The 13,128-nt window shown below is 60.6% G+C and overlaps 1 protein-coding gene across 1 annotated transcript in view; it reads left to right on the forward strand.

The window, feature by feature from the left end:
* The first annotated feature begins 11,329 nt into the window (after window positions 1–11,329).
* MED26 (mediator complex subunit 26) overlaps window positions 11,330–13,128 on the forward strand; it is a 48,307-nt gene continuing 46,508 nt past the window's right edge. The window contains exon 1 of the mRNA XM_062179457.1: window positions 11,330–11,552. Coding sequence (XP_062035441.1) covers window positions 11,481–11,552 — 72 coding nt within the window. The 5' untranslated portion in view covers window positions 11,330–11,480. The remainder of the gene's footprint in view (window positions 11,553–13,128) is intronic.

The raw sequence follows: 13,128 nt of genomic DNA on the forward strand, positions 1-13,128 counted from the left end.
TTTTTTTTTTTCCTTTTTGACAGGCAGAGTGGATAGTGAGAGAGAGAGACAGAGAGAAAGGTCTTTCTTTTGCCATTGGTTCACCCTCCAATGGCAACCGCGGCTGGCGCGCGGCGGCCGGCGCACCACGCTGTTCCGAAGGCAGGAGCCAGTTGCTTCTCCTGGTCTCCCATGGGGTGCAGGGCCCAAGCACTTGGGCCATCCTCCACTGCACTCCCTGGCCACAGCAGAGAGCTGGCCTGGAAGAGAGGCAACCGGGACAGAATCTGAAGCCCCGACCGGGACTAGAACCCGGTGTGCCGGCGCCGCAAGGTGGAGGATTAGCCTGTTGAGCCACGGCGCCGGCCTCTCCATGCTTATAGCTCTCTGGATCCCCTCCTCTCCTTATTAGGACACCACCCACCCTTACAAACTGATTTAGCCTTACTTAACTCCTGAAATGCACCGTGTCCCAGTCCAGGAGGTTAGGGCTTCAGCACACACATTGCAGGAGAGGGGCACATGACACAGTCCCACCCCTAAGAGACGGCCAAGGGGCTGGCCCGCGCCAAGTATTCAGCAGCCCGTCGCTCAGCCCCTTGGCTGGCAGTGGGCCTTGAGGCGCTCCTACAAACACCCCTGAGGAGTTCTGTGAAGGGACTTGGCTCCTGACATTCCAGGATAAACCGCACTTGGCCCTCAGCATCCAGGTGTTGGATCCGCCTCAGATACCAAAGTCCCCGGACACCCAGCGTCCCTTCTGTCGGAAGGACCCACGCACATCCTCTTGGAGACTACACCGTGTCCATGGTGTCTGACACCTAACATAACACCTGGTATGGAATCCTGATAAGAAAAGGTCTCTGCTGACTCAATTTTTTTTTTTTTTTTAAAGATTTCTTTCATTTATTTGAAAGGCAGAGAGAGAGAGAGATCTTGCATCCAGTGGTTCACTCCCCAGATGGCCTCAACAGCTGGGTCTGGGCTGGATGGAAGCCAGGAGCCAGGAGCTCCACCTGGGTCTCCCATGTGAGCCCAAGGACTCAGACCATCATCCAGTGCCTTCCCAGGGAGCTGGATCAGAAGCAGAGCAGCTGGGATGCCGGTGTCGCCAGCAGCGGCTTAACCGCGCTGTGCCACGACACTCGCCCCACGTCGTGGTTGGTGGACGCCATGGTTGTGGCACCCGTGCAGGCAGAGACTGACTGTACTTGTGTGTGAGTGGATGCTGTGCTCCCCTGCAGTGTCCCAGAGTTTTACATCCCCATGCGTCCCCTGGGGACAGGTGGAGACCCCGCACGGCTACGAAGCCGCCTGCTGTCCACACTGTGAGGAGCCTGGGCCTGTGCTGGCCAGGATGACAGCCCTAGCCGTGAGCCGACTGCATGGGAAAGAGGAGCCCAGTGCCTCGGCCCCAGAAGCTGCGTTTTGCGGCCGAGGGTTCTCTCTGCAGGGCACGTGTCCCAGGGGCAGCTCGGTTACGTGGTTTGGTGAAGGACCCGGTCGTGTTTGTTCTTGCTGTGTCGCAAACGGCCGCGGGCGGTGAGCCTCACAGCACACACTGACTTCTCTCACCGGAGGCTGGGAGGTCAGGGTGGGCCTCCCCGGCGGCCGCAGGGCGTTGGCAGGGCTCATGGCTCCTGGAGGCCCTGGGGAGAATCCATGTCCTTACTTAGCCTGTGCTGTAGCTGGAGCTGCTGGGGTCCTGGGTCACAGCCTCCCCCCTCTGTCTGTGTCCTTGGGTCACGGCCTCCTCCCTCTGTCTGCCTCCTTGGGTCATGGCCTCCTCCTTCACTCTGTGTCCTTGGGTCATAGCCTCCTCCCTCCGTCTGTGTCCTTGGGTCATGGCCTCCTCCTTCTGTCTGCCTCTTGGGTCACGGCCTCCTTCCGTCTGTGTCCTTGGTTCCTGGCCTCCTCCCTCTGTCTGTGTCCTTGGGTCACAGCCTGCTCCCTTCGTCTGCCTTCTTGGGTCACGGCCTCCTACCTCCATCTGCAACTTTGGGTCACGGCCTCCTCCTCCTGTCTACATCCTAGGGTCCTGGCCTCCCCGCTCCGTCTGTGTCCTTGGGTCACGGCCTCCTCCCTCCCTCTGTGTCCTTGGGTCATAGCCTCCTCCCTCCGTCTGTGTCCTTGGGTTCTGGCCTCCTCCCTCCGTCTGTGTCCTTGGGTCCTGGCCTCTCCCCTCTCTCTCTACATCTTTGGGTCATGGCCTCCTCCCTCCATCTGCCTCCTTGGGTCACGGCCTCCTCCTCCTGTCTACATCCTAGGGACCTGGCCTCCCCGCTCCGTCTGTGTCCTTGGGTCACCGCCTCCTTCCTTTGTCTTCTGAGCCAGCAGTGGCCTTTGGAGCCCTCCACGTGGCGCCCTCTCCCTAACCCTGCCCTCCTGCCTCGGTCACCCATGAAAGGGCTCGTGGGACTGCTCGGGGCCACCGGGATGATGCAGGCCAGTGGCCCGCCCCGTCTCGAGGTCAGCCGGGGAGCAGCCTGAGCTCTCCCTGCCCAGTACCGTGGCACATTTGCAGCTTCCAGGGGGTGGACGGTGCTGAGGGGCCCGTGCTTTGCGTAATACAGGCCACGTGGCCCGTAGTTCCGTCTTAATCCACCTTCCCAACTCTGCCCTTGTAGTCTGAAAACAGCCGGAGACAGTGCGTATACAAAGGGGCCCAGCTGTGTGATGTCTTTTCTTTTTTAAAAATCTATTTATTGGGCCGGCGCTGTGGTGTAGCATGGAAAGCCATTGCCTGCAGTGCCGGCATCCCATATGGGTGCTGGTTCGAGTCCCTGCCGCTCCACTTCCCATACAGCTCCCTGCTGTGGCCTGGGAAAGCAGTGGAAGATGGCCCAGGTCCTTGGGCCCCTGCACCTGCGTGGGAGACCCAGATGGAGTTCCAGGTTCCTGGCTGGCCCAGCCATTTAAGGGAGTGAACCAGAAGATGAAACCGTCTCCCCTTCCCCACCCTTGTAGCTCTGACTTACGAATAAATAAATAAATCTTTAAAAAAACACCAGGAAAACGACAGCAGCTGAGCTTGGGGAACATTTGTCTTCTGCACACCTGTGCTCGCTTGCACGTTCCGCCTGCTGCTTGTACTGTGGCCGAGACGGGAGAACTGCGGCCAAGCCACCTGGCCTTGGTTGGCGCCGGGCTCCAGTTCCGGGATCTGCTGGAAGGAATAGTGCCGTGTAGTTAGTCACCTGCGCGGTGTACTGAGGGAGCACCGGGGACGCAGGTGGCTCCCTGGCCTTAGTACTTTGCATCAAAAAGGAAGTCTTGATTTGAGGTCAGTTGCATGGCCTGGGCAGGCAGCGGCTTGGGAAAGGCTCCCCGGGGCGGGGGATCCTGGTCATTAGGCTGCGAGCAGAAGTCGCTGCCGTGGGGCCAGACCTCTGGGCACACGCGGGGCGGCAGAGAATGCTGGCATTGGCCCCCTCTGCGGTGGGAGAAAATGGAGGCCAGGTGCAGAGAGGTGACTTGTGCAGGGTCACATGGAGTTGTGGGCGGAGCCAGCACCTGCCAGCTGCTGCAGGGGTGTGTGCGTGTGTGCGTGCACGCGCACGGGTCCAGCACACAGTAGGGCCTCAGGGGATGGTGGTCGCTGGCGCAGCGGCTCCCGAAGCTGGGGACACCCGGGGGCTGTTTTCAAACGCAGAACTCTCCTGGTTTTCCAGTGGAGGGGGATGGGCATCCAGAACCCGAAACGCTCCCACGTCCGGAACTGGTGCCATCAGTTCCACAGCACGGAGCTTTTGCTCTCGCCCAGAATCACTGTGTCCGGGGCGGGCATCGTGCTGCGGCGCGTTAAGGCGCCGTGTAGGATGTCTGTGTCCCGTATCGGAGTGCCTGGGTTCGAGTCCCGCCTCTGCTTCCCATGCAGCTTCCTGCCTGATGGAGTTCCCGGCAGTCCTGCTTCATCCTGGCCCGGCCTTGGTTGTCCTGGGCATTTGCGGAGCGCACCAGCAGGTGGAAGATCTCTGTCTTTCTGTCTCCCTCTCTCCGTCGCACTGCTTTCTGCTAAATAAATAAATACATAAAGCTTAGTAAAATTACTGCATAAAATTCACCCTCTAGGCTCTGTGTCAGAGGTGCAGATGGAACGTAACTGAATTTTGTCCCCGGGGTATCTTCGTATTCCTTAATCCAGAAAGATCAAAAATCTAGAAACGCTTTTGGTCCCAGATGTTTGGGCTAAGGGACACTCAACTTCCATTGCCCGTGGAGCTGGGATAGGACAGGTACTCTGTCAAAAGGGTGTTGGTTTTTTTTTTTTTGGGGGGGGGTATAGATTTCTTTGTTTCTTTGAGAAGCATAGTTACAAGTTACAGACAGCACGAAAGACAGAGAGAGAGAGAGAGAGAGAGAGAGAAAGAGAGAGAGAGGTCTCCCATCTGCTGTTTAACTTCCCAAATAGTTGCAATGGCCGAAGCTGGGCTGATCAGAAGCCAGGAACCAGGTCTTCTACGTGGGTGTAGGGGCCCAAGGACTCAGGCCATCCCCTGCTGCTTTTCCAGGCACGTTAGCAGGGAGCTGGATCGGAAGTGGACTAGCTGGGACTTGAACCTGCACCCATATGGTTTGCTGGCACTGCAGGGCAGAGCTTTAACCAGCTTGTGCCACAGTGCCGCCCCCCTCCCCTTGGGTTTTTGACATCAGCTCCTTGGCCTCTCCTGGGCTTGTCCCTGATGAGATCCAGATTCTGGGAACTGAGCTTTTAGGCAGGGCCGTGGCTTGACTGTGTCCCCGGGAAGTTCCTTGGAGAGGCGGACCCAGAGAGAGAGGTCACCCATTCGCTGGGTCACTCCCTAAATGCCCAGGAGCCAGGAGCTCGGTTCAGCTTGGCCACGTGGACGGCAGGGACCCAGCCATCACTGCTGCCTCCCAGGATGTCCGTTAGCAGGAAGCCGGAATCAGAGAGCCTGGATTCCCTGACTCCCGAATGGGACATGGGTGCCCCAGACGGCTGCAACAAGGGCCCGTCCCTGTCGGAATTTTAATCCCCGAATTATTATGTTACTGGGACTTGGAGGCGGGACCTCTGGAAGTAATTAGCATGAGGTGAGGTCCTTGGTGCTGGGAACTCCATGATGACACGCGCGCTCCGGCTCGCCCTGCACCACCCTCCACTGCCTTACATACGACACAGCAGACGCCAGCAGCTTAGTCTCGGCCCTCGTGAGCCTCCGGAGCCGTGAGCTGAGTGAACAACTCCTGCTCTTTATCGACCAGCTGGTGTCGGGTGCGTCATGCCTGCCATGGACGGACGGCCTCTGAGGCCTGAGGCCCAAGTCACCTGGTTGGGTGCCCAGGGTGACAGGTGCGGCGAGGACACACCCAGGGATGGTGAGAAAGAAAGCAGAATGGGAACCCCAGGCGGGGGTGGGGGGTGGAGGGTGGGGCGTGTGGATGGCACCTTTCAGTGCGTGTCGCACGGGGCTGGGGCAAGATGAGGTGGGAGACGGTGAGTTTTCTGAACGAAGAGGCAGAAGGATTCAAACCCCAGCTCTGTGGGCAGGCAGATCGGACGGGGCACGGCGCTGACATGGATAGCACGGAGTCCCACTGGGCCCAGAACCCAAGGGGCTTTCCCTCCTCCCTCCCTCTCTCTCTCTCTCTCTCTCTCTCCCTCCCCCCCCCACTCCCTATTGAGAGATAATTCACACCGTTTACCTATTTCTAAAGGGTACAACTCAGTTGTTCTTGGTGTGTTTACAGAGTTGGGCGACCACCACCAGGATAATTCCAGAATCTTTTATTTTTATTTTTATTTTTATTATTTTGACAGGCAGAGTGGACAGTGAGAGAGAGAGACAGAGAGAAAGGTCTTCCTTTTGCCGTTGGTTCACCCTCCAATGGCCGCCGCGGTTGGCGCGCTGCGACCGGCGCACCGCGCTGATCCGATGGCAGGAGCCAGGTGCTTCTCCTGGTCTCCCATGGGGTGCAGGGCCCAAGGACTTGGGCCATCCTCCACTGCACTCCCTGGCCACAGCAGAGAGCTGGCCTGGAAGAGGGGCAACCGGGACAGAATCCGGTGCCCCGACCGGGACTAGAACCCGGTGTGCTGGCGCCGCAAGGCGGAGGATTAGCCTAGTGAGCCGCGGCGCCAGCCAATTCCAGAATCTTTTATGACACCCTCTCCCCCCCACCTCCCCCTCCAGCCCCCCGCAGCCACATCTTCCTCCTGGCTGTGGATTTTGCCTGTTCTGGCCGTTTCTGTGATTGGAGCCACGCACCTTGTGGCCTTTCCTGCCTGGCTTCTCTTCTGCAGCGTCACGTTTTCGAGGGTCTTCCCCGCTGGCGCAGGTGTCGGGGCTTGGTACCTCTTGATGGCCGAGTAATATTCCGCCATATGGACCGGTGTTGATCCGTGCGGGTGCTGGTGGCCGTTTGAGCTGTTGGCACTGTGTGGCCATTCTGAACAGTGCTGCTGTTTGTTTTCTGTTTTCTTTCTTTTTTTTAAGATTCATTTATTTGAAAGAGGGAGAGGGAGAGAGAGAGAAAGGTCTTCCGTCTGGTTTACTTCCCCGCAAGTGACCACAACAGCCAGGTCTGGGCCAGGCTGAAGCCAGGAGCCAGGAGCTCTGTCCTGGTCTCCCCTGTGGGTGGCAGGGGCCCAAACACTTGGGCCATGTTCCGCTGCTGCCTTCCCAGGCACATTGGCAGGGAGCTGGGTGGGAAGTGAAGTAGCCTGGGGACTCGAGCCGGCGCCCACGTGGGTCGTCAACATCGCAAGCCAGCGGCTTGACCCACTGCACCACCCCGCCCAGCAGCCCCCGCGGAGCTGGCTACATAGAAGTCAGTGCTCCCTAACGCTCCCCTGCCACTGAGACTGAAGCTAGGAAAGCGGCTCCATCGGGATTCAGCCTTGGGAGGTTAGGCTCTTACTGGGGATTACCGAGTCACCTGGTGAGGGCCCTGGCGTCTCCCGGACATCACTCGGGCGGGATGACTCAGGAGCAGGGCACGTGTATTCCAGAAAAGGAGGAACTCCAGGAAGAAGTGTAAATAGCACCTGTCAGTCTGCCTGCGCGCACGCGCGAGCGAGCTGCTGTCAATATTTTGGTTTCTTCTTATTTTTTTTCTATTTCCCATATGCATAAATATATGTATAGTTTAATCAAACTAAAATCAATGCATATATGATTTATGTGCCCGATTTTATCATTGACCGTTCAATGTGGAGTGTCTCCCCACGTTCCCTAGTAGAGGCCTTTTAAGTCTTTATAAGCCGTGGAGGCAGGCGTAGCTTCTGTCTCTTCACCCTTATTTTTTTTTTTTTTGACAGGCAGAGTGGACAGTGAGAGAGAGACAGAGAGAAAGGTCTTCCCTTTGCCGTTGGTTCACCCTCCAATGGCCGCCGCGGTAGCGCACTGCGGCCGGCGCACCGCGCTGTTCCGATGGCAGGAGCCAGGTGCTTCTCCTGGTCTCCCATGGGGTGCAGGACCCAAGGACTTGGGCCATCCTCCACTGCACTCCCTGGCCACAGCAGAGAGCTGGCCTGGAAGAGGGGCAACCGGGACAGGATCGGTGCCCCGACCAGGACTAGAACCCGGTGTGCCGGCGCCGCAAGGCAGAGGATTAGCCTGTTGAGCCACGGCGCCGGCCTCTTCACCCTTATTGATGGACTTCTGAGGTGGAGGACACCTCGGTGACTTCCTCCCAGCACCCAGGTCAAGGTCTGGGAGACCGTGGCACCTGCAAGGCCCATCCGGAACCTTCCTGTCAGAGCAGCTCGCCCTGCCCCCTCCTCCCCCGCCCCTCCCCGTTTATTGTGATGGACTCCCCTGTCGCTGGGCATTTAGGTTGCTTCCAGTCTGCTCTTACAAACAGCACCGCCCCCGATGGCTTCCTAGAGGTGGATTCCTAGAAGCCGGGGAACACCTGGTCCAGGGCTCCGACCGCATGGGCCGTGCGCGACCTTGCCATCGTCTCTGCCTGGGCTGGCGTCCTGGCACAGCGTTCCCGAATTGGAGCAGTGATCCGAGACCCTGCCGCTCCGCTTCCGGTCCAGCTCCCTTGCCGGTGCACCTGGGAAAGCAGCAGGCCCCTGGCACCACGTGGGAGACCCGGATGGGAGCTCCTGGCTCCTGGCTGGCCCGGCTGTGGCTGTGTTGGCGACCCTCTAGGGAGGAGACCAGCAGGGATGGCAGACCTGCCATTGCAATGGACGAGGGGAATCTTCAAACAGCGCATGGAAAAACACACGGCGTGGATTTCCGAGGCTTTCTGTACCAGCGCAAGCTTCCCTTCCCATTGCATTTCTCCACGAGCTGTTGGAAGACCCCCTGGGCTAACGGGGGCCCCCATCCCAGTCCCAGTGCATGGCTTCTTAAACCTTGTGCTCAGGAGAGCAGGCTTCGCGCGTGGTGACGTTGGATTGCTCCTGCCTGTCTGTGAAGCCCTCCCCGAAAGCCACAGCCGTTTCCGGGCCGCGCCAAGCCAGTTAAAAGTGGCTCCACTTTCAAAGTAAACAGGACTTTACGCAAAGCCGAACAGAACCCCGAAACCCATCTCTGGCTGCTGCTGAGATCACGGATCCGGTTGAATGCGTTGAAACATGAGAAAGGATTTTTTTTTTTTTAATTCCCAGTGGACTTAAATACAGAGCAAAACAAAAACAAAAACGTGTGGGTCAAAGCAGGGTGGTTGATTGCGTGCCGGTTGTTTTTCCCATCCCTCGCTGGAGCCCTTGCATCCCTTAGGAAGGCCGCCCATCCTGGCCAAGGCCTGGCTCCTGGAAGCAGCCAGCACCTTCTGGCCAGTGCCTTCCTGCCGTTGCTCCCTGCCACCACATGGTGTCGCTGTCGAAGGCCAGTCTGGTACAGCTATGGGAGCCGTGGCTCTGGGCGGCCAGGTTCCTGATTGGTCCCCAGCGGATGTGGCAGGTGGTCCAGGGAACAAGACCCCCTCCCCTCACTGGCAGGCGCGGCCGAGGATGCTCTCCTGGGCTCAGAGCCACATCCTGTCTCCCCCCTCCTTTTTTTTTGGGGGGGGGCACCTCCCCAGGAGGTGAAAGGGATCTTTTTGACCATCACTGCAGGAGGATTTATCTTCGGGGGTGGGGCACCTTGCATGACTGACAGGAGCCAGGTGGACCCCGGAATCTACCCTGGACAGGGGGAGAAGCTGCTGGCGTTGGCCAGGATACCAGGTGAATGGCTGGCCAGTGTCACTACGGGCACCCTTTTCTTTCACGAGTGGAATAAAACTCTGTAGGTCTGTGTTTATGTGTACCCGCATTTATTTACAGCACTTTAATATCAGTGATTGCACACACTCCAGAACTGTGAACACCCATGTTATGCCACACCGTATCCATGGAACTATTTTATGCATTGACGTGCCTGGGTGCGGGCATGCAGGACCATGCATTCGATGGGCCGTCCATCCTCTGATGCTACAGATAATAAGTACTCCTGTGGCCACTGGAGATAGTACGAGCCTCTGCCCTTGTGGTCATCAGTCATGTTAACGCTTCTCCTTACTTTAAAAAAAAAAAAAAAGGTAAGTTGAGCGCTCTCCAGATTTTTTAATTTTTATTTTTGGATTTATTTGAAAGGCAGAGAGAGAGAGAGAGAGAGAGAGGCTGGTCTTCCACCTGCTGGGTCACTCCCCAAACGGCTGCAAAGGCTGGAGCTGAGCCGATCCGAAACCAGGAGCTTCCTCGGGGTCTCCCTCGTGGGTGCGGAGGCTGGAGCACTTGGCCCATCCTCTGCTGCTTTCCCAGGCGCATCAGCAGAGAGCTGGATTGGAAATGGAGCAGCCGGGACTTGAACCCACACCCACGTTTGATGCCAGTGATGCAGGCGGTGGCTTTACCTGCTCAGCCACAGCGCCGGCCCTTCCAGATTTTTCTTAAAATAACAAGACCCATGCAAAAACCAATTGCTTATTTCTATGTAATCCTTGATTTTTTTTTTTCTAAAAAAAAAATGAATTGGACATCTAAGTTAGCAATTAAGAGGGAGCAAGATGGGAATATGCCTGGGGAAGGGTTTTAAAATTTTTTTAAACATATTTAGCTTACTGAGATAAAGAGTATATCCAGACAGGCCAGGTCCCAGCTTGGACGGTGTACACGAAGCACCTCCTGTTGCGGAGGTACAGTGAGATACATGGCCAGTATCGGCCGACCAAGCACGACCTAGAACTGTTCACTTGTGGAGACGCGAGCAGCCACAGCCATAGCCACGTGCAGGAACAGCCGGTTTTTTTTTTTTTTTTTTTTGGGCAAATAAAAGTGCTTCCCAGAAGCATGACAAATGCAAGACTTAACAGGTGTCGGGCAGAGGTCGCACATGTGGTTCGCATCAGCCGCCTCCCTCCTGTTTTAGATCTGGGGGATCTTCCGGTAACAACGCCCCCCCCCCCAAAAAAAAGTGGTTTTTCTGGAGGCCAGGGCTGATAAGCCGCTCAGCTCGCTCGCTCGGCCCGGCGTCCCCGGCAGAGCTCCCGGGCTGCGGGGGGAGGGGAGCCCGAGGCCTGACCCCCGCGGCTCTGGGCTGACCTCCAGCCCCGGGTGACCTCCAGGCAAGGCGGCGGGGCCAGGGGACGCGCGGCCCCGTGCCTGCCACCTGGAGATGCTGCCCGCGGCGCAGCAGCAGGTGCGCGACCCCCGGGGGCCTCTGGCTCACTCAGTCCAGCCGGGGCATCGGCCTCCGCTTTCGCCGTCCGGAGCCGTGACAGAGCCCCCGACCCCCATGCCAGCCCCCCACCCACCGCCCACCCATGAGCAGCATGGGCCCCCTGGCCCCCTCGCCCCCGGAGAAGCCCTGGTGGAACGGCCGGCGCGGACTCGGAGACCTGGCAGCTCCTGTCGCCCGCGGCCCTGGCCCCCTCGGTCACTGCTCCCCGAGGACCGGGCTGGGGGGAGTCAGCCAGCCTCGCCGCCCCCACAGCCAGGAGACCGCTGCTGAAGAGGAGCCCAGGGGTGCACGGACCCGGCGCCGCGGGCTGGCGTTTCCGCAGGGAGGCCCCGCCCCCGGGCACGCCCACCAGGAGGCGGCCGTTGCCCCGCCCAACTGCCTCCCAACGGCTTCTTTGGCCGGACTGCCCAGCCGGGGGGGCAGGTGCGCCTGCGCGCGCCTGCGCGGATGGACGGGGCGTGGTGCGCCCTCGGCCCCGCCCAGGCCCCCTCGTCTCCGCCCGCCCCCATCTCCCAACCTCCTCAGCGTGGCGCCGACGCTGCGTGCGGCGCGGGTTACCCAGAGTGCTCCGCGCGGGGGCAGCTCACTGGAGTTTGGTTCTCGAGGCGGCGGCGGCAGCGGCGGCGGCGGCGGCGGCGGCTCCGTCGGCTCCTCCTCCTCCTTCGGTGGCGGCGGCGGCCCGGGCCCGAGCCCCGGCTCCGGCTCCCCTCACCGCCGCCCCGCGCGCCCCTCCTCCCCCCGGCGCCGCGGGGAACATGCGGCTCCGCTCCCGGAGGCCGGCGAGTGAGTGACCCCCGTCCCCCGCCTCAGCCCGCCCGCCCGCTGGCCCGGCCGCTCCCCCCCCGCCTCGCCCAGGCAATGACAGCGGCTCCGGCGTCTCCGCAGCAGATCAGGGACCGGCTGCTGCAGGCCATCGACCCCCAGAGCAACGTAAGTAGCCGCCGCGCGAGCCGGGACGGAGGCCGCGTGGGCCCGGGACCCTCCCCCTCCCCGGTACCCCTGGCTCCCGGGGCTCCGGGGGACCCTCCTGGCGCCCACCTCCTCCCGAGGGCCGCTGCCATCCCGGGCTCTCGCCCCCCGGGCCCGGGCCGGGGGCAGGTCGGGCAGCCGGGCGGCGTTCGGTACGTGAGGCCGAGGCTTCCGTGCGGCCTGGGCGGAGGGAGCAGCCGGAGGCTGAGGCCAGAGCCTCTCCTCCCTGCGGGCTGCAGCCCTGCGACCCTCGCGGCCGTGGACGGAGTCCACCTGCCTCGCCCTGCCCCCGGGACCGAGACCCTCGGGAAGCCCTCCCGGCAGGGGGGGAGGGGAGCGAGGCAAGCCGTGGAGCAACTGGTGTCCCGGGTCTGACTCTGGGAAGCCGTGCCTCCTGGGTGATCGGGGAAGTCGGCCTCCCGTCCCCTCCCGCCTGGAAGCGCCTCCCTGGCTTGCGAGGGGAGCCCCGGCCCGCTGTGCCCCCTCGCTAGCTGCTCGCGGCGCCTGGGACCGGACCCTGCCTTGGGCCGAGCCCCCCTCGGGGTCGTGGCGGCGGAAACGATGATGCTGGGGCGGGGGGCGGGATCCTGTCTGGGCCCCGGTGTCCGTGGCGACCCCCGATGGAGCCGGAGCCTGGCTCTTTTTGACAGTGGGCCGGGCTGTCCTCTCCCTCCGCCCACCTTTTCCTGGGGGTCTCAGCCTTGGTGGTTTGTGGCCAGGGCCGCGGCTGCTCTCTGCGGCCTGTGTGTGTCTGGTGTGCAGGGCAGGGCTCGCCACCGACCTGTGTGTCCCCCAGGGTGTGCTGGCAGCGTGGGGGTCCCTTCTCCCCCGTGACAGGAGCGGGGCCGGAGGAAGATGTGGCTGCATCCAGGTGCGCAGTGGGACCAGGAAGTGGCCGTGGAGAGCACTTTGGAACGGGCTGGGGCTGGAGGAAAAATTGTCCTGGTGGCTCCGGCCGGCATGGGAGCTCGGCTTCCCCTTTACTGAGCGCGGCTGATTCCGTCCTTAGCAGGGCGCGTTGGTCTGGGGTCTGGGGAGTAATTCACAGCGACCCGTGTGGTTTCGGTAGGGACGGAGTGGTGCTGATCTCCACAGGGCCAGGGTTGCCGTGTCATAAATACTTCTCTTGTCCCTGGTCTTGAGGTGGACTCGATGGTGCTTGTCACAAATGTCACATACAGTTGTGTTATGCCTTCGGGGGTGGAGTAGGCACACACTGTGGAAAACCTTCTAGAACGTCCTCTCTGCAGGGACTTGCTCGTCGCAGCTCCAGGACCCAAGCACAAGAGGGTAAAGCCAGTGACTTGAGCCAGCAGCCCGGGTGATGTGGGTGTCTGTGGTGGCGTTGGAGTGGATTCCACTCCGTGTGAGTTCCATGCGCCTGCGAGGTTGCTGGGATGTTCGCGCTGGTGCTGTGGGCTCAGGGCGCGGGCTTTGACGGGCGGGCACGAGGCTGTCAACTTGCTGGGGCTGTGACCGAGGGGCTCCCCAGCTGTGTGAGGGGCTCCTCTGGGAGGACGGGGAGAGGAGGAGGGAA

The sequence above is a fragment of the Lepus europaeus genome, chromosome 20 (assembly GCF_033115175.1).
Source record: "Lepus europaeus isolate LE1 chromosome 20, mLepTim1.pri, whole genome shotgun sequence".
Classification (NCBI taxonomy): Eukaryota; Metazoa; Chordata; class Mammalia; order Lagomorpha; family Leporidae; genus Lepus; species Lepus europaeus.